The sequence below is a fragment of the Hyla sarda genome, chromosome 1, assembly GCF_029499605.1.
Source record: "Hyla sarda isolate aHylSar1 chromosome 1, aHylSar1.hap1, whole genome shotgun sequence".
In the NCBI taxonomy this organism is placed as follows: Eukaryota; Metazoa; Chordata; class Amphibia; order Anura; family Hylidae; genus Hyla; species Hyla sarda.
In genome coordinates, this window is record NC_079189.1 from 616,187,036 (window position 1) to 616,212,958 (window position 25,923).

General features: G+C 45.2%; 1 protein-coding gene across 1 annotated transcript; it reads left to right on the forward strand.

The window, feature by feature from the left end:
• The first annotated feature begins 1,877 nt into the window (after nucleotides 1-1,877).
• Nucleotides 1,878-25,482, forward strand: LOC130312393 (uncharacterized). Its single transcript, XM_056552572.1, has 4 exons — nucleotides 1,878-2,061; nucleotides 20,308-21,469; nucleotides 21,687-22,096; nucleotides 23,297-25,482. Exons 2-4 carry the CDS (start codon nucleotides 20,309-20,311, stop codon nucleotides 25,245-25,247), a joined length of 3,522 nt encoding a protein of 1,173 aa, XP_056408547.1. The 5' UTR covers nucleotides 1,878-2,061; nucleotide 20,308; the 3' UTR covers nucleotides 25,248-25,482.
• The last annotated feature ends 441 nt before the right edge of the window (nucleotides 25,483-25,923 follow it).

The following is a 25,923-nucleotide window of genomic DNA, read 5'->3' on the forward strand; positions in this document are numbered from 1 at the left end:
AGCATGTCCAGACTGTTATTATGTGATATCAGAGGAGAGAACTACAACTCCCAGCATGTCCAGACTGTTATTATATGATATCAGAGGAGAGAACTACAACTCCCAGCATGTCCAGACTGTTATTATGTGATATCAGAGAACTACAACTCCCAGCATGTCCAGACTGTTATGTGATATCAGAGGAGAGAACTACAACTCCCAGCATGTCCAGACTGTTATTATGTGATATCAGAGGAGAGAACTACAACTCCCAGCATGTCCAGACTGTTATTATGTGATATCAGGAGAGAACTACAACTCCCAGCATGTCCAGACTGTTATTATGTGATATCAGAGGAGAGAACTACAACTCCCAGCATGTCCAGACTGTTATTATATGATATCAGAGGAGAGAACTACAACTCCCAGCATGTCCAGTCTGTTATGTGATATCAGAGGAGAGAACTACAACTCCCAGCATGTCCAGACTGTTATCATGTGATATCAGAGGAGAGAACTACAACTTCCAGCATGTCCAGACTGTTATCATGTGATATCAGAGGAGAGAACTACAACTCCCAGCATGTCCAGACTGTTATTATATGATATCAGAGGAGAGAACTACAACTCCCAGCATGTCCAGACTGTTATTATATGATATCAGAGGAGAGAACTACAACTCCCAGCATGTCCAGACTGTTATTATGTGATATCAGAGAACTACAACTCCCAGCATGTCCAGCCCAGACTGTTATGTGATATCAGAGGAGAGAACTACAACTCCCAGCATGTCCAGACTGTTATTATATGATATCAGAGGAGAGAACTACAACTCCCAGCATGTCCAGACTGTTATTATGTGATATCAGAGAACTACAACTCCCAGCATGTCCAGACTGTTATTATGTGATATCAGAGGAGAGAACTACAACTCCCAGCATGTCCAGACTGTTATTATGTGATATCAGAGGAAAGAACTACAACTCCCAGCATGTCCAGACTGTTATTATGTGATATCAGAGAACTACAACTCCCAGCATGTCCAGACTGTTATTATGTGATATCAGAGGAGAGAACTACAACTCCCAGCATGTCCAGACTGTTATTATATGATATCAGAGGAGAGAACTACAACTCCCAGCATGTCCAGACTGTTATTATGTGATATCAGAGAAGAGAACTACAACTCCCAGCATGTCCAGACTGTTATTACGTGATATCAGAGGAGAGAACTACAACTCCCAGCATGTCCAGACTGTTATGTGATATCAGAGAACTACAACTCCCAGCATGTCCAGACTGTTATTATGTGATATCAGAGGAGAGAACTACAACTCCCAGCATGTCCAGACTGTTATTATGTGATATCAGAGAACTACAACTCCCAGCATGTCCAGACTGTTATTATGTGATATCAGGAGAGAACTACAACTCCCAGCATGTCCACACTGTTATTATGTGATATCAGAGGAGAGAACTACAACTCCCAGCATGTCCAGACTGTTATTATGTGATATCAGGAGAGAACTACAACTCCCAGCATGTCCAGACTGTTATTATGTGATATCAGAGGAGAGAACTACAACTCCCAGCATGTCCAGACTGTTATTATGTGATATCAGGAGAGAACTACAACTCCCAGCATGTCCACACTGTTATTATGTGATATCAGAGGAGAGAACTACAACTCCCAGCATGTCCAGACTGTTATTATGTGATATCAGGAGAGAACTACAACTCCCAGCATCCCTCTGGCTCCAGCTCTCTCACAGCTGCTGACAACTTACAGAAGGGAAAACCCAGAATCCACCTCTTCATCTCCATACAAAGCCCCGCCCCCTCATGTCACGTGACCTCAGGTCCTTCACCAAACACTCTCCTTCACTGCTCTTCCCCCTTATGTCACATGACCGTCCCTACAGGTCCTTCATCCACCACTGTCGTCTCCACTGCTCAGCCCCGCCCCCTCATATGACGTCATCACAGGTCCTTCACTGTTTTCCGGTCCCATATACAGAGCGGGTCCTGGTGGGTGGTCGGTGCTGTCGTCTCTTGTTGTCTCTGTTATCAGCCAGCAGTGAGGTAAGGTCACATGGAGGATTTGCTGTGATGTTCAGTCTGGTGGAGTCACGTGTCCCCTGTGGAGGTTCCCGCGCATTGTAGGGATCTGCTCCATGTGGGAGAATAGAAGGTGTCCGGCCGGGGGTCCTCTCCTCACCTGACAGTAGGGGGCGCTGTGCATGCCGGGCCCTGCAGTTACCTAGGAGACCAACCCTGCCCAGAGTGTTCAGCCCTATTACAGGTCAGAGGAGGGGCCCGGGGTCTATTACAGGTCAGAGGAGGGGCCCGGGGTCTATTACAGGTCAGAGGAGGGGCCCAGGGTCTATTACAGGTCAGAGGAGGGGCCCGGGGTCTATTACAGGTCAGAGGAGGGGCCCGGGGGTCTATTACAGGTCAGAGGAGGGGCCCGGGGTCTATTACAGGTCAGAGGAGGGGCCCGGGGTCTATTACAGGTCAGAGGAGGGGCCCGGGGTCTATTACAGGTCAGAGGAGGGGCCCGGGGTCTATTACAGATCAGAGGAGGGGCCCGGGGTCTATTACAGGTCAGAGGAGGGGCCCGGGGTCTATTACAGATCAGAGGAGGGGCCCGGGGTCTATTACAGGTCAGAGGAGGGGCCCGGGGTCTATTACAGGTCAGAGCAGGGGCCCGGGGTCTATTACAGGTCAGATCAGAGGAGGGGCCCGGGGTCTATTACAGGTCAGAGGAGGAGCCCGGGGTCTATTACAGATCAGAGGAGGGGCCCGGGGTCTATTACAGTTCAGAGGAGGGGCCCGGGGTCTATTACAGGTCAGAGAAGGGGCCCGGGGTCTATTACAGGTCAGAGGAGGGGCCCGGGGTCTATTACAGGTCAGAGGAGGGGCCCGGGGTCTATTACAGATCAGAGGAGGGGCCCGGGGTCTATTACAGGTCAGATCAGAGGAGGGGCCCGGGGTCTATTACAGATCAGAGGAGGGGCCCGGGGTCTATTACAGATCAGATCAGAGGAGGGGCCCGGGGTCTATTACAGGTCAGAGGAGGGGCCCGGGGTCTATTACAGGTCAGATCAGAGGAGGGGCCCGGGGTCTATTACAGGTCAGAGGAGGGGCCCGGGGTCTATTACAGGTCAGATCAGAGGAGGGGCCCGGGGTCTATTACAGGTCAGAGGAGGGGCCCGGGGTCTATTACAGGTCAGAGGAGGGGCCCGGGGTCTATTACAGGTCAGAGGAGGGGCCCGGGGTCTATTACAGATCAGAGGAGGGGCCCGGGGTCTATTACAGATCAGATCAGAGGAGGGGCCCGGGGTCTATTACAGGTCAGAGGAGGGGCCCAGGGTCTATTACAGGTCAGATCAGGGGAGGGGCCCGGGGTCTATTACAGGTCAGAGGAGGGGCCCGGGGTCTATTACAGGTCAGAGGAGGGGCACGGGGTCTATTACAGGTCAGAGGAGGGGCCCGGGGGTCTATTACAGATCAGAGGAGGGGCCCGGGGTCTATTACAGGTCAGATCAGAGGAGGGGCCCGGGGTCTATTACAGGTCAGAGGAGGGGCCCTGGGTCTATTACAGGTCAGAGGAGGGGCCCGGGGGTCTATTATAGGTCAGATCAGAGGAGGGGCCCGGGGTCTATTACAGGTCAGATCAGAGGAGGGGCCCGGGGTCTATTACAGATCAGAGGAGGGGCCCGGGGTCTATTACAGGTCAGAGGAGGGGCCCGGGGTCTATTACAGGTCAGAGGAGGGGCCCTGGGTCTATTACAGGTCAGATCAGAGGAGGGGCCCGGGGGTCTATTACAGATCAGAGGAGGGGCCCGGGGTCAATTACAGGTCAGATCAGAGGAGGGGCCCGGGGTCTATTACAGGTCAGATCAGAGGAGGGGCCCGGGGTCTATTACAGGTCACATTAGAGGAGGGGCCCGGGGTCTATTACAGGTCAGAGGAGGGGCCCGGGGTCTATTACAGGTCAGAGGAGGGGCCCGGGGTCTATTACAGATCAGAGGAGGGGCCCGGGGTCTATTACAGATCAGAGGAGGGGCCCGGGGTCGATTACAGGTCAGAGGAGGGGCCCGGGGTCTATTACAGGTCAGAGGAGGGGCCCGGGGTCTATTACAGGTCAGAGGAGGGGCCCGGGGTCTATTACAGGTCAGAGGAGGGGCCCGGGGGTCTATTACAGGTCAGATGAGGGGCCCGGGGTCTATTACAGGTCAGAGGAGGGGCCCGGGGGTCTATTACAGGTCAGAGGAGGGGCCCGGGGTCTATTACAGGTCAGAGGAGGGGCCCGGGTTCTATTACAGATCAGAGGAGGGGCCCGGGGTCTATTACAGGTCAGAGGAGGGGCCCGGGGTCTATTACAGGTCAGAGGAGGGGCCCGGGGTCTATTACAGGTCAGATCAGGGGAGGGGCCCGGGGTCTATTACAGATCAGAGGAGGGGCCCGGGGTCTATTACAGATCAGAGGAGGGGCCCGGGGGTCTATTACAGGTCAGATCAGAGGAGGGGCCCGGGGTCTATTACAGGTCAGATCAGAGGAGGGGCCCGGGGTCTATTACAGATCAGAGGAGGGGCCCGGGGTCTATTACAGGTCAGAGGAGGGGCCCGGGGTCTATTACAGGTCAGAGGAGGGGCCCTGGGTCTATTACAGGTCAGATCAGAGGAGGGGCCCGGGGTCTATTACAGGTCAGAGGAGGGGCCCGGGGTCTATTACAGGTCAGAGGAGGGGCCCTGGGTCTATTACAGATCAGAGGAGGGGCCCGGGGTCTATTACAGGTCAGAGGAGGGGCCCGGGGTCTATTACAGGTCAGATCAGAGGAGGGGCCCGGGGTCTATTACAGGTCAGAGGAGGGGCCCGGGGTCTATTACAGGTCAGAGGAGGGGCCCTGGGTCTATTACAGATCAGAGGAGGGGCCCGGGGTCTATTACAGGTCAGAGGAGGGGCCCGGGGTCTATTACAGGTCAGATCAGAGGAGGGGCCCGGGGTCTATTACAGGTCAGAGGAGGGGCCCGGGGTCTATTACAGGTCAGATCAGAGGAGGGGCCCGGGGGTCTATTACCATTTTCTGGTATAAAAATATTCATTATGATCAGGTCCGTTTTTTCCGTTTTCTTATCTGTGATTTTCCTTCATTCGGTTGTAAAATATTCTATTATTCTTCTTTGTCTCCTCTTAATAAACCTGCCCCCCCCCCCCCCCCCCCCCCCCCCCGCCCTTTTATTTTTTAAGGCTGCCTTTCGGTACCCCCCCCCCCTCCCCCTCTCTGTTTTTCGTATCACAGAGGCGCTTCGGAACAAACCTGCCGCGCTGCCTGTAATTCTATATTTACCCGAAATGGTGGGTTCCCATTAATGGTGTCCTCCGAGGATCACTTTTCAGTTCCGGCTGGGGCTCGATCATAGAAGTCATGGACTCAGCGAAGGCGCGCGGCGCGCGCCTTCGCTGAGTCCGTGTCTTCTATGATCGAGCATCGGCCTGCTTGATTGACAGCCAGAGAGCAAAGTGCAGAGGACCCAAAAGAGCACCCCCTGGTGGCCGAACATTTAGGGTTTAATTTAACCCCTTTAGTAAACTGTGATTTTCTTATCATCTACCGCTGCCACATATAGAAGTAGAAATTCTTAGAATTCTTTATTTTTTATTATTTTATTCCTTTTTGTTTTTTTTCTACCCCCTCAAGGCTTTTTTCTTTTTTGCGCTTTCGTGTTTCGTGCCTTTCAATTTAAAAACAATTGTGAGGAAAAATAAAAACAAAACAAAATGCCATTTTGTTACTTTATTTTATTTATTTTTTTTCAATAAAAATGACACATTAGTAACATAGTAACATGGTTCATAAGGCTGAAAAAAGACGAGAGTCCATAAAGTTCAACCTATAACCCTAATGAGTCCCTACTGATCCAGAGGAGGCAAAAACCCTCATACAGGGGGGTGGAAATTTTACAAAAAACTACTTGTCCACGGGACTAAAATGGAGCAAAATCTACTTGTCCCTCCTGACGATCCTCTTGTTCGGCCAATTTTCACTTTTACGCTCTAGTTTTTTCCCCTCGCCCTATAATAGCCATAAATACCTACTATAATGATACCTACCTACTATAATGATACCTACCTACTATAATAGCCATAACTACCTACTATAATGATACCTACCTACTATAATGATACCTACCTACTATAATGATATCTACCTACTATAATGATACCTACCTACTATAATGATACCTACCTACTATAATGATATCTACCTACTATAATAGCCATAAATACCTACTATAATGATACCTACCTACTATAATGATATGATATCTACCTACTATAATAGCCATAACTACCTACTATAATGATACCTACCTACTATAATGATACCTACCTACTATAATGATATCTACCTACTATAATGATACCTACCTACTATAATGATACCTACCTACTATAATGATATCTACCTACTATAATAGCCATAACTACCTACTATAATGATACCTACCTACTATAATGATATCTACCTACTATAATGATAACTACCTACTATAATGATACCTACCTACTATAATGATACCTACCTACTATAATAACTACCTACTATAATGATACCTACCTACTATGATACCTACCTACTATAATGATATCTACCTACTATAATGATATCTACCTACTATAATGATAACTACCTACTATAATGATACCTACCCACTATAATAGCCATAACTACCTACTATAATGATACCTACCTACTATAATGATACCTACCTACTATAATGATACCTACCTACTATAATGATACCTACCTACTATAATGATAACTACCTACTATAATGATAACTACCTACTATAATGATAACTACCTACTATAATGATACCTACCTACTATAATGATATCTACCTACTATAATGATAACTACCTACTATAATGATACCTACCTACTATAATGATACCTACCTACTATAATGATATCTACCTACTATAATAGCCATAACTACCTACTATAATGATACCTACCTACTATAATGATATCTACCTACTATAATAGCCATAACTACCTACTATAATGATACCTACCTACTATAATGATACCTACCTACTATAATAGCCATAACTACCTACTATAATGATACCTACCTACTATAATGATACCTACCTACTATAATGATACCTACCTACTATAATGATACCTACCTACTATAATGATATCTACCTACTATAATAGCCATAAATACCTACTATAATGATACCTACCTACTATAATGATATGATATCTACCTACTATAATAGCCATAACTACCTACTATAATGATACCTACCTACTATAATGATACCTACCTACTATAATGATATCTACCTACTATAATGATACCTACCTACTATAATGATATCTACCTACTATAATGATACCTACCTACTATAATGATACCTACCTACTATAATGATATCTACCTACTATAATAGCCATAACTACCTACTATAATGATACCTACCTACTATAATGATATCTACCTACTATAATGATAACTACCTACTATAATGATAACTACCTACTATAATGATACCTACCTACTATAATGATACCTACCTACTATAATAACTACCTACTATAATGATACCTACCTACTATAATGATATCTACCTACTATAATGATATCTACCTACTATAATGATAACTACCTACTATAATGATACCTACCCACTATAATAGCCATAACTACCTACTATAATGATACCTACCTACTATAATGATACCTACCTACTATAATGATACCTACCTACTATAATGATAACTACCTACTATAATGATAACTACCTACTATAATGATACCTACCTACTATAATGATATCTACCTACTATAATGATAACTACCTACTATAATGATACCTACCTACTATAATGATACCTACCTACTATAATGATATCTACCTACTATAATAGCCATAACTACCTACTATAATGATACCTACCTACTATAATGATACCTACCTACTATAATGATATCTACCTACTATAATGATACCTACCTACTATAATGATACCTACCTACTATAATGATATCTACCTACTATAATAGCCATAACTACCTACTATAATGATACCTACCTACTATAATGATATCTACCTACTATAATGATAACTACCTACTATAATGATAACTACCTACTATAATGATAACTACCTACTATAATGATACCTACCTACTATAATGATACCTACCTACTATAATAACTACCTACTATAATGATACCTACCTACTATAATGATATCTACCTACTATAATGATATCTACCTACTATAATGATAACTACCTACTATAATGATACCTACCCACTATAATAGCCATAACTACCTACTATAATGATACCTACCTACTATAATGATACCTACCTACTATAATGATACCTACCTACTATAATGATAACTACCTACTATAATGATAACTACCTACTATAATGATACCTACCTACTATAATGATATCTACCTACTATAATGATAACTACCTACTATAATGATACCTACCTACTATAATGATACCTACCTACTATAATGATATCTACCTACTATAATAGCCATAACTACCTACTATAATGATATCTACCTACTATAATAGCCATAACTACCTACTATAATGATACCTACCTACTATAATGATACCTACCTACTATAATGATATCTACCTACTATAATGATATCTACCTACTATAATAGCCATAATTACCTACTATAATGATACCTACCTACTATAATGATACCTACCTACTATAATGATATCTACCTACTATAATAGCCATAACTACCTACTATAATGATACCTACCTACTATAATGATACCTACCTACTATAATAGCCATAACTACCTACTATAATGACACCTTTTAATTTTCCAATAACATATTCTCCAAACCAAAAATATATATATATTCAGGGAAGTGAAATTGAAATAGTAAAAGATAATTTAGCAGATTTGGTGGTTTTTCTTTTCTGCGCCATTTACCTTGTGGTTGAGGTAACATGTTAGTTTTATACTTTAGGCGCCTGATTACAGCGATACCAGATTTGTATCGTTTACGTCATGTTTTACTAATTCTGAACTTTTTCTAATTTTTTTAATTGCCATTTTTTAACCCCTGTAGCTTTATTTTTTTTCCGCATACCAGGCTGTATGAGGGCTCATTTTTTGCGCCATAATCTGTTTTTTGTATCGGCACCATTTTGGTATTGATCTGACTTTTTAATCGCTTTTTAACTTTTTTTTTCTTGGATATTATAAAAATTGCAAATCTGTGGTTTGGTATTTTTTTACATTTACCGTACGGGATACATTATGTTATATTTTCATAGGTTGTACAATTACGCACGAAGCGATAACAAATATGTTTATTTTTATTATGTTTACATGTTTTTATATAGGAAAAGGGGGTGATTTGAACTTTTAACATGGAAGGGTTTAATACAGCGGACTTCAAACTGTGGCCCTCCAGATGTTGCAAAACTACAACTCCCAGCATGCCTGAACAGCCAACAGCTGTCCTGGCATGCTGGGAATTGTAGTTTTGTAACATCTGGAGGGGCACAGTTTAAAGACCAATGGGTTAATGTGTGTCTTTCAAACTTTTATTTTTTTTTTTTTTTTTTTACACTTTATTAGACTTATAGGAGGAATCATTAGATTCCTCAGACAGATGAATAGATTCTATTGAACTCCATTGATCTGTGAGCTCTGTGATCCATTGATAGAGCCTGGTCCAGCCAGGATCTATCAATGACAGAGCGGGACAGCAGGGAACAGAGGTAAGTCCTCCGGCTACCTCTATATTTGATCTCACCCCACTAGCCCACCAGGGAGCATTCACATCTCCCTTTAGACGCCGCTGTCAGCTTTGACAGCGGCGATCTAAAGGGTTAATAGCCAGCCGCGGCGATCAATGCATTCTGGCTATTAGCGGCGGCCCCCGGCTACTGAGAACAGCCGGGGGCTGCAGAGTATGGAGCGGGCAGGAATCCCGAGCCCACTCCATACACATTGCTGAGCGCCGCATGCATCTCCCCGTGCAGACGCGCCTTCTCCCCTCAGCTCTCCGAAGCTACAGCTGGGGGGAGTGAAGGCAGAGGACGCAGGTCTGCACGGGGAGCAAGAAGCCACGCCCCCTCATCTCCCCCCGCACGTCTGCAGAGCAAGAAGCCATGCCCCCTCATCTCCCCCCGCACGTCTGCAGAGCAAGAAGCCATGCCCCCTCATCTCCCCCCGCACATCTGCAGAGCAAGAAGCCACACCCCCTCATCTCCCCCCGCACATCTGCAGAGCAAGAAGCCACACCCCCTCATCTCCCCCCGCACATCTGCAGAGCAAGAAGCCACGCCCCCTCATCTCCCCCCGCACGTCTGCAGAGCAAGAAGCCACGCCCCCTCATCTCCCCCCGCACGTCTGCAGAGCAGGGGAGAGAAGACAAATACACAGCTTCTCATCTCCCCTGCTCTGCTTCGGAGGAAACAGGTTTTTACAGCCGGGGGGCTGCAGAGTATGGAGCGGGCAGGAGTCGGGAGCCTGCTCCATACAGTCTGCAGAGGTCCGCAGTGCTTCTCAGGTCCGGCCCTGCTTGCCCAAAACTGGCTAAGGGCCGGACAATTTCACCTGCCCGGTGCCCAAAACTGCTTGTCCCGGGCGTCGGGCGATAGGAATTCCACATCCCTGCTCATACTAGAGGTAAAAATTCCTTCCCAACTCCAAATATGGCATTCAGAATAAATCCCTGGTTCCGGCACCGTGCTGTAAGGACGTGTAGTGCATCAGCTCCCTGCCCGCAAGCTAATTCTTGGCACTACTTACCCGGGGTCTATTACAGGTAAGATTGGGGAAGGGGCCGGGGGTCTATTACAGGTCAGATCGGGGAGGGACCAAGGGTTTATCACAGGTCAGACTGAGGGAGTGGTTTGGTTTTTTTTACAGGTAAGATCAGAGGAGGGGCCCGGGTCTATTACAGGTCAGATCAGGGCAGGGCCCAGGGGTCTATTACAGATCAGACCGAGGAGGGGCCCGGGTCTATTACAGGTCAGATCAGTGAGAGGCCGGGGGTCTATTACAAATCAGATTACTTACCGGCCATAGTGGTCCTCCGGGACTCCCTCTTGCCTTGTAGTGGGCTAGATTACATGACGCATTATCTCCTACGAATGGGCCGAAAAACTCAAAGGATAAAGGCGGGACTCCGAGGAGACGAGGTGGCAGATCCAGCAGAGTGGAGTCACCTACTCCCTGCACCAAGGAATATGCTGAGGGAGGTGGGGAACATGTTCTGACAGGAGGGGACAACTCCCTGCTAGCTGCAAAGTTTGCCTGACACATTGCTCCTACGAGACTCTAATCTCTACCATACAAGCCACCCAGCTCCAGCAGACAACTGTGCAACATGGCGCGAGACTCTCTGCAGTAGAGGATGAAGTTGGCGTGGCGGAGAAAGCGGGAGAATCGGCTCACACTCACATCCTAACCCTGGAAGGTGAGTGTCACTGTCTCGTGGACAAAGTTGAGGACCTGGAGAACAGGTCTCAATGTAATTATCTGAGAGTGGTCGTTGTCCCGGAAATGGTTCCAGCATCAGACCTCTAGCAACGTGAAGTTGGCCTGCCAGAACTCTTAGGCATTACCCACTCCTGCAAATTGGAAAGGTACTACAGGCTTGGCTTCGATATGAGGAATTCCATCGGGTTTAGCTTCTCGCAATAAGCCCCTGTAACACTCACTGTTCAGCAGACAGGAACACTTGTGGATGTGGATCCACTGGACCTGTGTGGCAGATGACACGGCCGGACCAGGGAGCGGGGTCTAAGGTTCCCCTGGTTTTCACAAGAGCCCACCGCAAAGCGGATGGACTTGCTGCGGCACCCATATCGCTACCCCTGGCACAACTTGACCACACAGGCGGCTGAGGAGGTTCGAGGCACAGGTAGGATACGGCAACTAGTGGTCTGGATAGCAGAAGGTCAGGGCAGGCGGCACAGGATCGTAGTCAGGAACGTAGCAGGAGGTCAGTAGGCAGGCGGCAAAGGAGCAAGGTCAGGTCACGAAACAGAGAGGTCAGAAAGCGGCAAGGCAACGCACAGGAACACTTTCTCTCAGGCACTAGGGCAACAAAGATCCGGCAGGGGTATATGGGAGGTGCAGAAACTTATAACAGTGTGAAAGGTGAAACGGATAATTACGGGCGCAATGGACTTTTAAATCTTAGAACTCCAGCGCGCGCGCCCTAGGAGGTGGGGGCACGCGTGCCGGAGCTTAGAGGAAGCAGCAGAGGACTGAGGTGAGTGACGGGCTGGGATTCGCATGCGGGCGCATCCCGCGGTGCAAATCCCAGCCCCGCCGGCTCTGGAAGAGAAGGGGACAATGCGCTCACGCATTGCAATCTCATGGAATGTTAAGGGCCTACAGTCCCCCCCCCCACAAGAGCATCATGGTCCCCTGATATAGCACTGTTGCAGGAGACCCATTTATGTGAAGAAGATTTTGCTCGTATGAAGGTGGGTGGGTAGGATTGAGGGAATTTCGGCAGTAGATCATAAAGCTGGGGCCCTTATTCTGTTTCATAGATCATTCACATACCATCTAATTTCCACGCAGCAAGATGACTCTGGTAGGATCTGTCGTGTGCATCTCTTAGAAGATATTTAATGTTTATGGTCCTTATATAGATGATGGGTCCTTTTTTTGACCCTCTGGCTGGGAGGATTCTGTCCAGGACTGTACCACGTAAAGTAGTCACTGGCAACTTTAACACAGTGATAAATGCATTAGAGGATAGGAGCAGTAATGGACACTCGCAGCCACCCCTCTAGGCACTACGACTCTCTTCTAGCCCAGTGGGCTACTCAGGTGTGCTTGGTGGTGAATGCCTGGAAGTTGCTTCAACCGGAAGCGCAAGAATACAGTCACTACTCCCATGCCCACGACTCGTGGTCTAGACTGGACTCTTGCTTTCTACCTGACGCTCTTTTTTTAAATCTCGGGTACAGCAGGTCTGTTTTGGAGGACTTATTGATCCCCGACTATGCCCCGATTTTACTGTGTCTAAATGAACGGATCCCGAGAGGTTCTGACTTTATGGCGGTTTCCAGTGGGATTGGCGAGAGATGAACAGTTTTTAGGTGCTACTGAAAGGGTGGTGGTTAGTACTTTTCTCAGACAATAAGAACCATCAAACATCTCCCCAACTGTCCTTTGATCGGCAAAATGCGGTCCTACAGGGAAAAATCCGGGCTTACACGACCTCCCTCAAGAAAAGGGGTACTCCGCTGCTCAGCATTTGGAACAAACTGTTTCGAACACTGGAGCCGGAGCCGGTAGCTCGTGACGTCACATCCCGCCCCCTCATGATGTCACGCCACGCCCCCTCAATGCAAGTCTGTGGGAGGGGGCGTGACGCTGTCACGCCCCCTCCCATAGACTTGCATTGAGGGGGCAGCGCGTGACATCATGAGGGGACGGGGCTATGATGTCACGAGCTCCTGGTGCCGGCTCCAGCGTTCGGAACCGTTTGTTCCAAACGCTGAGCAGCGGAGTACCCCTTTAAAGATTTGGGGTTTGCTCTTCAGCAGGCTTACACAGCTTTAACCATTTCTTCCTCAGACACCACCAAACAATCTTTGACTCGAGCCAAATCTACCTGCGAGTCTTGGTTGGAGCGTAGGGATAATCCTTCCCGAACACAATATAAGGCTTCGATATTTAGATATGCTAATAAACCAGGACTCCTCTTGGCTAGATAGCCGAAATTATATTTTGCAGTATACTCCTCCCCCACGCATGAATGGCTATCCCTAGCAGGTTTGGCTTCTCTCTCTGAGGCGGAACTGGCAAGGTTGAATGCCTCGATCTACCGGGAGGAGCTGGACAGGGTGATGTAGGGGTTAAAGGCATGTGAGGGGCCGGGCCCAGATGGCCGTCACGCCCCCTCCCATAGACATGAATGGAGTGGGCGTGGCATGACGTCACGTCCCCAGTCCCGGAAACATGCGGGTGCTACAGGTAGATCGCAGGGGGTCTCAGCAGGGGGCCGCCCGTGATCAGACATCTTATCCCCTATCCTTATGTTTTTGCCCGGAATGCCCCTTTAAGTGGTACTTAAAGGGGTACTCCAGTGGAAAACTTTTTATTTTATTTTTTTTTATCAACTGGTGCCAGAAAGTTAAACAGATTTGTAAATCACTTCTATTAAAAAAATCTTAATCCTTCCAGTACTTATTAGCTGCTGAATACTACATAGGAATCTTTTTTCTTTTTGGAACACAGAGCTCTCTGCTGACATCACGAGCACAGTGCTCTCTGTTGACATCTCTGTCCATTTTAGGAACTGTCCAGAGCAGCATATGTTCTTAACCTAACAGTTCCTAAAATGGACAGAGATGTCAGCAGAGAGCACTGTGCTCGTGATGTCAGCAGAGAGTTCTGTGTTCCAAAAAGAAAATAATTTCCTCTGTAGTATTCAGCAGCTAATAAGTACTGGAAGGATTAAGATTGTTTAATAGAAGTAATTTACAAATCTGTTTAACTTTCTGGCACCAGTTGATTTAAAAAAAAAATTTTCCACTGGAGTACCCCTTTAAAGTGGTACTCCGGTGAAAACCTTTTTTCTTTTAAATCAACTGGTGGCAGGAAGTTAAACATATTTGTAAATTACTTCTATTAAACAATCTTAATCCTTCCAGTACTTATTAGCTGCTGAATGCTACAGAGGAAATTCCTTTCTTTTTGGAACACTGATGACATCATGAGCACAGTGCTCTCTGCTGACATCTCTGTCCATTTTAGCAACCATGCATAGCAGATGTATGCTAAGGGCAGCATGGTGGCTCAGTGGTTAACACTGCTTCCTTGCAGTGCTGGGGACTTGGGTTCAAATCCCACTAAGGACAACAATAAATAAAGATTTATTATTATAATAACATCAGCAGAGAGAACTGTGGTCGTGATGTCATCAGAGAGCATTCCAAAAAGAAAAGAATTTCCTCTGTAGTATTCAGCAGCTGATAAGTACTGGAAGGATTAAGATTTTTTTAATAGAAGTAATTTACAAATATGTTTAACTTTCTGGCACCAGTTGATTTAAAAGAAAAAAGGTTTTCACCGGAGGACCCCTTTAATTTCTCTCCGGCCTAGTAACGCTGCATAGATGCTGCTGCACAGCGACGCACCTGCGTAGCGGCGTCTATGCAGCGTACTAGGCCGGAGCCTGCCCGGAGTGGAGAAGAGGACCCCCGGAGAAGGACAGCCCAGACTGGTTCACCCTCCACCTGGAATGCCGCCGGACACTACAGGAAGGATGGATGGCCCGGACCACCCCCATTACGGGTAAGTTTAATTTTTTTTATTGACTCGGAGGGTGGGGGAGGGGCCCGACCGGTATAGCGGTATGGGCAAAAATCCATACCGTGGGAGAAAAAAAAAACGGTATCGGGTTTATACCGGTATACCGCCCAGCACTAGCGTGGCTCACCGGCTGTCCTCATGCAAGGATTACTGACGACCACCGCACAAAACGGTGGCCGACACGAGCGCTGGATCTCCGGCTCTCCCATAGAGATACATGGAGGGAAGATCTCGGCCACCGCTTCGTGCGCCGTGGTCGTCAGTAATTTGTGTACAGAACAGAGGCCGTGCATGATGAGAGCCCGAGGGGCCTAGTGGTTGGACCCCCTGCGATCGGACACTTATACCCTGTCCTGTGGATAGGACAAAATACTTATGTACTGAAGTTCCCCTTTAATGACACCTCTAGGGAATTTTTGAAAACTTCCTTTGACGAGTTCCTGTCTTCAGGGGCTCCTTTTCATTCCCTATTCTGCCTTTATAGGCACTTAAAGGGGTACTCCGGTGGAAAACTTTTTTTTTTTTTTTTTTATCAACTGGCTCCAGAAAGTTAAACAGATTTGTAAATTACTTCTATTAAAAAATCCTAATCCTTCCAGAATTTATTAGCTGCTGAACACTACAGAGGAAATTCTTTTCTTTTTGGAACACAGAGCTCTCTGCTGACATCACGAGCACAGTGCTCTCTGCTGACACCTCTGTCCATTTTAGGAACTGTCCGGAGCAGCATATGTTTGCTATGGGGATTTTCTCCTACTCTGGACAGTTCTTAAAATGGACAGAGATGTCAGCAGAGAGCACTGTGCTCGTGATGTCAGCAGAGAGCTCTGTGTTCCAAAAAGAAAACCATTTCCTCTGTAGTATTCAGCAGCTAATAAGTACTGGAAGGATTAAGATTTTTTTAATAGATGTAATTTACAAATTTCTGGCACCAGTTGATTTAAAAAAAATAAATAAATAAAAAGGTTTTCCGCGGGAGTACCCCTTTAAAGAGAAAGTGGAGTGATGTAGTTGCTTCCTCCCTGCTCGGTTACTGGGAAGGCCAGCTTAGAAAGGAGTCCCTGAAGGTACCTATTCTGGAGGGGTAGGCTAAAGTACGTAAGGCTGTCATTGGCGAATTTTGGAGGGAGGCCCAATTTAAAGGGGTACTCCGCTGCTCAGCGTTTGGAACAAAATGTTCTGAACGCTTAGAGCCGGCGCCGGGAGCTCGTGATGTCATTGCTCCGCCCCCTCATGACATCACGCCTGCCCCCTCAGTGCAAGTCTCTGTCAAGCCCCCTCCCATAGACTTGCATTGAGGGGTCAGGGCTATGACGTCACGAGCTCCCGGCGCCGGCTCTAAGCGTTCGGAACATTTTGTCCTAAAACGCTGAGCAGCGGAGTACCCCTTTAAGGTCATGCATCACACTGGCGAAGACCCTATTGAACACTTCCCCGATTGTGGTGAACACAGATCCAACATCTTCCACGAACGGGTCACATGGTCTCTCACTCAGCAATTTTGGACTGATTAATTTACCTGAATATTGCCCATAGCAACCAATCAGATTGCTCATTACATTTTTAAATAAAAGAAGCGATCTGATTGTTGCTATGGGCAACTGGTAAAACTTTTTTCCTCTACTCAGGATTTTAATGAATCCCCCCTCCCCATTATTCTGTGGGTCCATATGATTACGATATCCATTTTATATAGGTTTTATTTTATTTTACTCCGTTAAAATAAACTTTTTTTTTTGTAAGAAAATGAGTATGCTTAAAGCCCGATCCCAAATATGTATCCCCGAATTACACTAAAATATAACCTTTATTAAAGATCAATTAAAATACACCATAAAAAAGAAGGACCAGACGGTGTCTAATCATGGCCGCGTTACATCTCCCATCCTCGCTGTATACTATCGCCCATCACATGGATGGTTCATCTGTCATTATTCAGCCCCTCCATTGTCCCCTGAAGAGCAATGGGGCGTGAAACGTGTAGCCACGTTCAGTACAGTGCCCCTGTAGGTGAGTATCACTGCCTCTTTTTTTCATACTTCTAATTGTGGTTTTGCTTTGGATCCAGATAGGTATAGATCATCCATTTTGGAATCCATAGGTGATCCAGTCCATGCTTTACTTGTAGGCTTATGATCTCTGTGTTGCCTATTTTTGATGAGACCTCATTCTAATGGTCAGAATGAAATAATGCTATTTAGAATGTTCATTTTTAAGGTTTAGGTAATCATTTGTATATTAATTAATATCTTAGTGCATATTGGGCTGGGGACATTTTTTTACCTAGATTCCACATTCTTATATCGATCTTGTATCTAGTATATTCCATCAGTATACATAGACCACTGCAATATACTACTATGGACTAGTGCTGGGCGCTATACCGGTTCATACCAAATACCGAAATTTTTGTGCTGCACGATATGAATTTTTCCCATACAGCAATACCGGTTTGGCCCCTCCCCCCCCCTCGAGAATGAATTATCAGCCCAGCGCTGCGCTGTCCCTATCGGGGTAAATACTCACATATCACCCGCAAGCGCTGCCCTCCTTGTCCTCCTGTTTGTTGCGGGCCGCCGGTGCTGACACTCTATAGCTGTATCCCTATGCTCGGGCTGCAAAAGATAAACAAAATAAACTTTAACTCGCCTTCCCCGTCGGTCCGGACCTGCTTCCTGGGGATGGGAACGTCGGACAGCCATCAGCCTATCACCGGCCGCAGGGATGTTCTGCCTCGGCCGGTTATAGGCTGAGCCCACTGTCATGTAAGAAGTCGGAAGGCTGATGGCTGTCCAACGTTCCCGTCCCCAGGAAGCAGGTCCGGACCGACGGGGAAGGTGAGTTAAAGTTTATTTTGTTTATCTTTTGCAGCCCGAGCATAGGGACACAGCGTACAGTACAGAGTTCCAGCGCCGGAGGCTGCAACAAACAGGAGGACGAGGAGGGCAACGCTTGAGGGTGATATGTGAGTATTTACCCCGATAGGGACAGCGCTGGGCTGACAATTAATTTGGGGGGGGGGGGCAGAACAGCGCTCGCAGGTCACATGATTTGGGAGGGGGAGAGTAATACCGTTATATACCGCCATAGGTTACAAAAATACCGTGATACACACATTTGGTCATACCCCCCAGCTCTACTATGGACTGTCTCTCGTTCCAACATGTATGCTGATTTATGTTTGGAGTACTGGGTACTGATATATATTGTTCTAGTAACGTCTAGTTACATTCCCTTCTCCTATCCCCTGAGATTGTTAGGGATAGGGGTAGGTTCCAATGCGAGGCCGCCCTTGTCAGGGCATCCACCCCGCCTAGGCTCAGGGTAGAGTCAGAGCTATAGGATAGGATATAGCTATAGGATAGGTTGCATCAGGTAGGGGCCATTCTCCAGCCTGGTCCTTTCCCTCTTTTCCCCACCTTATTCCCACACCCTGGCTCGGTGGTGATACTTACCCGTTGCACTGTAATCAATCCATTTTTTATGTAAGTCTGCTGTGTCCCTCCATAGGGCGGTCTGCAGCACAACCACACAATTTGTGTGCTGTTTGTCTTCTTTTTGATGGTTTGGAACCCATGTGTATTTTAATTGATCTTTAATAAAGGTTATATTTTAGTGTAATTTGGTGATAAATTTTTGATTCTACACTAATTGCTATCTAGTTTCGGTGATTTGGAAAATGGAAAAAGGGTGGTGTTTTTTTTTTTGTTTTTTTTTTTATTAGAATGATTTTATATTAAAAAAATTTTTTTTCTATTTTACACTTTTTAGGTCCCTATAGAGGACTTTTATATGCAATCACTATGCTGTGCAGCATTGTGCAATGTCATCGGCTAAGCGAAGCTGCATCAGTGATTCGGTGATTGCCGGCAGGAGGCAAGTGAGGGGACATTTTAGCTTATCAGATTCCAGTCACCATGTCGTTGGGGTCTGATAAGCCAACTGAGCTAGCCAGGATGTAACATCTGATACTTTTGATGCAGTGATCAGCATTGCTCACGGTGTAAAGGATCACCGCTGCCCATCATTAGTGATGAGTGTGTGGCTACTGTTAGTAGCTGACTCTCACCGCTATGAAGTGAGCGCAGCTTCTGCACTTACTTCAAAATCACTTAACTCTCCGGGGTGTACATTTACGGCTTGGTGCGTATAGTCCCCTCGTGGAGTCTCACATGTAGTATAGTCCTCTCTTGGAGTCTCAAATGTAGTATAATCCCCTCTCCTCATCTCACATATAGTATAGTGCCCTCTCCTAGTCTCACATATAGTATAGTCCTCTCTCGGAGTCTGACATATAGCATAGTCCCCTCTCCTCGTCTCACATATAGTATAGTACCCTCTTGAAGTCTCACATAAAGTATAGTCCCTTCTCGGAGTCTCGCTTGTAGTAAAGTCCTCTCTCTCGGAGTCTCGCATATAGTATGGTCGCCTCTTGGAGTCCGACATATAGTATAGTCCTCTCTCCTAGTCTCACATATAGTATAGTCCTCTCTTGGAGTCTCACATATAATATAGTCCTTTCTCCTAGTCTCACATATAGTATAGTCCTCTCTCGGAGTCTGACATATAGTATAGTCCCCTCTTGAAGTCTCACATAGAGTATAGTCCCTTCTCGGAGTCTCGCATGTAGTAAAGCCCTCTCTCGGAGTCTCACATAGAGTATAGTCCCTTCTCGGAGTCTCGCATGTAGTAAAGCCCTCTCTCGGAGTCTCACATAGAGTATAGTCCCTTCTCGAAGTCTCACATGTAGTCCTCTCTCTGAGGAAACTCGTAGACTACATCTCTCTCATGAGCAGGTTAAAAAAGAATTATGCAAAAAAATACATTATTCAGATATTCCACGTTTTTATAAATATTTTAAATAGAAAAGTAAATAAAAATACCCTTGTTTTTAGTATTTTTCTTTACATTTTATTTTTGCTTGACCATATTAATTTTTATTTAAATTATAGTATGCCCTCCTGCTTTGTGAAAGGCTGCACGACTAAGTGGAAAAACAAAGATCCAACAGTTACTCTTCACAGTTTCCCATGGGAGCCCGAAAGAATTAGAGTTTGGTTACTACAAACCGGCCAGTATGATGCGAATATTGACAAAATGGTCCAGAAGATTTTAGATGGGAAGGTGTGTGACTCCTACAGGATGTGTTCCAAACATTTCGAGCACCATTGTTATACCTACGAAGAGGATCGTCGAAGACTACGCAAGGATGCTATACCAACAGTATTTCCACCTACCTCTGGCCTTCCACTACAGCAAGTGTCAACATTGTCAACTACGCAACATATAACACCGGTTTGTACACCAACGACAACCATTGTCACCTTCAGCAGTTCTTCTTCTGGATCGCACACATTAACCACTTCAGCTTTGTCTCTGGGTTCATCTATTTCCTCTGTAGTATCGGTAATATCACCAGTTCTTCCAACTTCTCAACAACATTCCACTAAATCTTCCTCAGATGTAGTACTATCTGTCCCACCAAATGCTGTGATCCTACCGCCAACATGGCCTCCTTTAGAAATCTTTCCATCGTCAAATTCAATTAGTCAAAGAAAGGAAAACTTGGCTCCTCAAAAAAGGGACTTTTCGACCAACACCATGCCATTTTTGTTCTTTCCTCCAAAGGGTCCGAAAGCGGATTTGCGAAAAAAACGACGTAAGAGGTTATGCACCAGCCTCCTCTCTTTCGATGGTATTCCGACGGATGCAGCTGAACGTTTACCATCTGAAGTTCTTCCCCAAATGTCTAGTGATCTAATCACCATTGAAATACAAAACAGCGACCCAGAGGAACCAGAACCATCAGATCTTTCTTCTAACCTGGAACCATTCGAGATGCCGTCTGAAATGTCCACTGAAAGTACAGGAAGTGAGGTCACAACCACTTCAAAATGGTCTAAAAAAAGATCAACACCGTTTAACCTACGGGCAACGTCACCAATTGAAATTCCTGAATTTATCACGGAGCATAATTATTACTCAAACATTATTGAGCAAGAAGATACAGGTCTATCTGATATGTCCCCACAACCAACAGAGGGCATCCATCCTGACCTAAGTGATAGTGTTAAGCCATTTTCACCCATAGAGCTTCGTGATCAAAATGAACCAGTAGGTGTTTTTTTTTTATATCCTAAAATAGTTTATGCATATATAGTAAAAAAAAAAAAAATTCATAAATAAATGAAAAGATTATTTTCTTTGAAAAATCTAATTATTATATTTTTTTGTTAGGACTTCAAACTAGGTAGATTAGTAACAGGGTGTGTTGTGTTGATGTTGCTTTAAGGTTCTAAGAGCTTTAACGCCTTTATTTTTTCATCCACAGACCCATATGGTTTGGTTTTTGCCCAAAACTGGTAAACAGTTGGCCAACATGGCGGTCCCTCCTATTTTCCCTAGAAATCCTAAAACTGCCGAGTGCTCGTCTCTGGTTACTGCCCCACGATTAGGGGAACGAAGAAGAGTCACAATACCGGCTGGAAGTAGATGCCCAACGTGTAACCAGATTGTTGGGCCCAGACAAGATTTTCATCCTGTAACATCAGAGCCAAGAAAAGAATTTGCTGAGAAACAAAGTGTTTCTTCCATTGGTATAAAGGAAGAGCAGCCAAGTCCGATTTCCGAGGATACTACTCACCCAGGCAACTGCAGAGCAGAAAGTCACCGAAGGAGGAAGAAATCTGTGAATACTATGGATGATCGGCTTGGGGATTTGGATATTGACTTCTTATCAAGGTAAGAGGGTGGAAGGTTATGGTGATAAAGGTGCAGAAGTAGATTAAATTGACGTTGAGACAAGTAAGCGAGCAGTGTTATGATTGCCACTAGTCAATTTGTTAAGTACACCTTGCTAATACCGGGTTGGACTCCCTTTTGCCGTCATTCTTCGTGGCATACTTTCTACAAGTTGCTGAGAACATTTTCTCAGAGATTTTGCAACATATAGAGCAAGATGGCTTCACGCTGTTCCTGCAGATCTGTCGGTGTGGTCTTTTGCTGCTTCAAGGTTGGACGTGTTGTGCGTTCAGATATGGTATTCTGCATACCTCGGTACTGCTGCCTTTCTGTCATCTTGAACCAATCTGCCCATTCTCCTCTTACCTTAAACTTAGCTTGATTCATATGCTCTTCCCAAAGACAAATCTGCCTGATTCCAGCCTTTCTTAAACATCTCCCCAGATTATCACTGATCCAACACCAAATGTTACTGTAAGTTTGAGACACTCTGGCTCTAGGCCTCTCCAGGTCTCATCTAACCACTGGGAAATTTGATGGAGCATCAGTGATGATCTGTGGAGATGCTTCAACGAGGCTGGAATTAAGCAGGTCAGCCTCCTGTCACATGACTAGGAGGGGAGCAGAGAGGGTGTGGCTAAGACCCATAAGACTCTCATATCAAGGCCCAGACCTGATCAGAGAGACATCCTAACTTTACAGAACTGTCCATGTTTTCCTTGGTTGTTTATCGTGGATCTTTTGTCAGTTGAAACTAGTAAAAGGTCTGATATTCTATATTCTATTTATTTTTATATATCTTTTCTGCTCATGTATATTATTATTACTTGAGGTGCTGTACTGTTGTATCTTAAACCACTAACTTTATCGCTTTTATAGCGGACAGACAAAGCGAAGTAATACCAACAAATGTTTCACATCATGTAATGCTTCTTCACATAACGTGAAACAAATTTTAATTTTCGAGTATGCCCCCCCCCCAATATTGTCATAAATGAAGCCATTGGAGGAAACCATTACATTTGACATATTTGTACTCCTGTAAAAGTCCACATACGCTACTCTTTCAGTTTTTTTTTAAATCTAGGAACCATTAAAGCTCCTACAACCTGTAAAAAAAAAATTAAAAAAAATTATTACATTATTGTGTTCATCGTTCTACAAATGTCAACAATTTTATTTTATTTATTTTTTTGGCAGAATGCCGACATGTGTGGTGAACGGATGCTCCTCGGCCAACAGAAGGTCAGAAACTCTCCATGCGTTCCCTAGGGACAAAGAACGAATCCGAACTTGGTTAAGGGCGACTGGACAATACTCCGATAACCTAGAGGAGGGCGTGAACAAAATATTTTACTCTACAAAAAAGAGCGACTCGTATTGGATGTGTGCAAAGCATTTTGCACCTTATTGCTTTATCTACAATGCTACAACTGGAAAAGAAATATTGACCAAGAACGCTGTACCGACGATATTCCTGCACCAAAATGCGACGGCCTTCCCTCCAGCAACGAAAAGGAAGCATAGTGAGATGGCCGCATATACTCAAGGTCCAGACTCTGAATTCTCATCAGTAGACGAGTCGGGAGAAACCGAAGATTCACAAGAAGAAGAAGATGAAGAAGGCGAAGAGGTAATTTTTTCCAAAAGAAATTTCGGCGACCATCCTCCCTGTTATATACATCCGGTTAAACAGCGGAAATTCATTGTCTTTGAAAATTCTCTGGATGAACTTATCCTGAAGATCCCGTGCCAATCGTCAGAGTGCACTAGTCCAATAATAAGAATTATAAAAAAGAGGACAGGATCTTATATTTCTATCTTTGTTGAATGTGCCGACCACGATTATAATCTCCTATGGGAAAGCCAGCCCACGATTGACGGTAAACCGCTCGGAAACGTAATCTTAGCCTCCGCAATATTTGAGAGCGGCAATAGTTTCCCGAAAATGAAACAATTTTTCCATCTGATGAACATTATGGCGATGTCGGAGAACGCCTACTCCAAGTATCAGCATAATTATATTTTCCCAACAATTGAGCATTCCTGGAAAAGCAGCCAAATGGAGAGTATAGAAAATGTACAAGGACCCCCTGTGTGTATCTCCGGAGACGGGCGATGGGACTCCTTGGGAAACAACGATACGTTTTGTGTCTACGGTATGATGGATATGGAGACCAAAAAAATCCTATCTTTCGATGTTCAACAGTCGGCAATGGATGTTTCTTCTCCTGAATCGGAAAAGATAGCGTGTAAAAACGCACTGGACTTTCTCTTGCAAAATGAAATCAGCGTCAAACTACTCTGTACCAATCGCCATTTTCCCATAAGAAAGATGGTGAAGGAGGAGTATCCTACAATTACCCATGAGTTTAATTTGCGGCAAATCGCCAAAAGTGTGGGTGACAAAATGCTTGATGCCAGTCACGAGAAGGACTGTGAAGACCTCGCGGAATGGGTTGGGGCGATACAAAGCCACTTGCGATGGTGTTCGGACTCCTATAATGGAGATGATTCCCTTCTCGTGGCCAAGTGGAATTCTATCCTCTACCATGTGCAGAATGTCCACGCCTGGGAGGACAAGGACGGTAAATATTCTTCTTGCCAACACAAGCATCTCCCCGAGGACACGACACGGAAGAGGAAATGGCTGAAAACAAATAGCCCGAGCTTCAAAGCTCTAAAGAAAATCGTATTGGACAAAAGACTCCGAAAGGACATGAAGCGGATCTGTCATTTCTGTCACAACGGAGACATAGAGGTTTTCCTCAGCGCCATTGTGAAGTACCAAAGTGATCAGAAGGAGCAGCAGCACGTCACCATCGATGAAATGTACGCACGCACTCAATTGGCCGCCCTGGACCACAATACTAACTGCAGAAAGATCCGGGCCATGGCACGGCGGTCATCGAGAACAAGTGCAGGGTCCCATAGATATAATACGGCCGACCCCAAGGACAGAAGGGAACGGTATGGCCCGGAGATGTACGAACCCACCAACCAGGACTTCTTAATCGATTTGATGCAGGAAGTGGTGGAATTGGTTTCTGGGAATCGCAGTTTTGAGTGGAGCTCACACACGTCCTCTGCGCCTGAACACATAATTCCAGATGTGAAGCCGGATGTAAAGTCCATTGTTTTAGTAACGTAAAAGTCAACAGGAACAAATGTTTTTGCTTGTTTTCTCTAGTTTATACGATGTACAATACAATATGTTGATTTCTACATACAGTTCATTTTCAGTCAAAAAAATATGCAAAAAACAAAACAAGAAACAAACATTGGTAACATTTCTCCGAGTACGATCTATATGTTTATGAAACTTTTTAGGTTACACATTAGTAACTACAGAAAATACGTCTGTTACCGTTATGGCGTGTGTGAACATAACCTTAGGGTATTTGTGGAATTCCTTAAATTTAGCAAAGGATGACAATTTCAGTTTGTTTATATAAATTTTTTTGGGCTCAGATGGATATCAGTCAGATAGATAGAGATATATATATATTATTTAACTTTCTCCGCAAATGAGTGGTGAGTTTGTTTTATATACACATTTAATATACAAAAAATATTTTGTATACAAGGATGTGTATACAAGTGATTCCGCTCAAATTCCATTCTGCAAAACTGGGATTGGGATTCTGCCTGTTTCCCATTTACTTTCATGGGGCTCTGCGTGGAAATCTGCAAAAAGTTTTAACATGATTTAATGTTTTTGCAGAATCCAAAATGCGGAAATTCCACCGTGTGAATGGGACAACGGAATTCCCCTTCAACATGTGCAGTAAATTTGGCTGAATTTCTGAGCTGCGTGAAAATTCCGC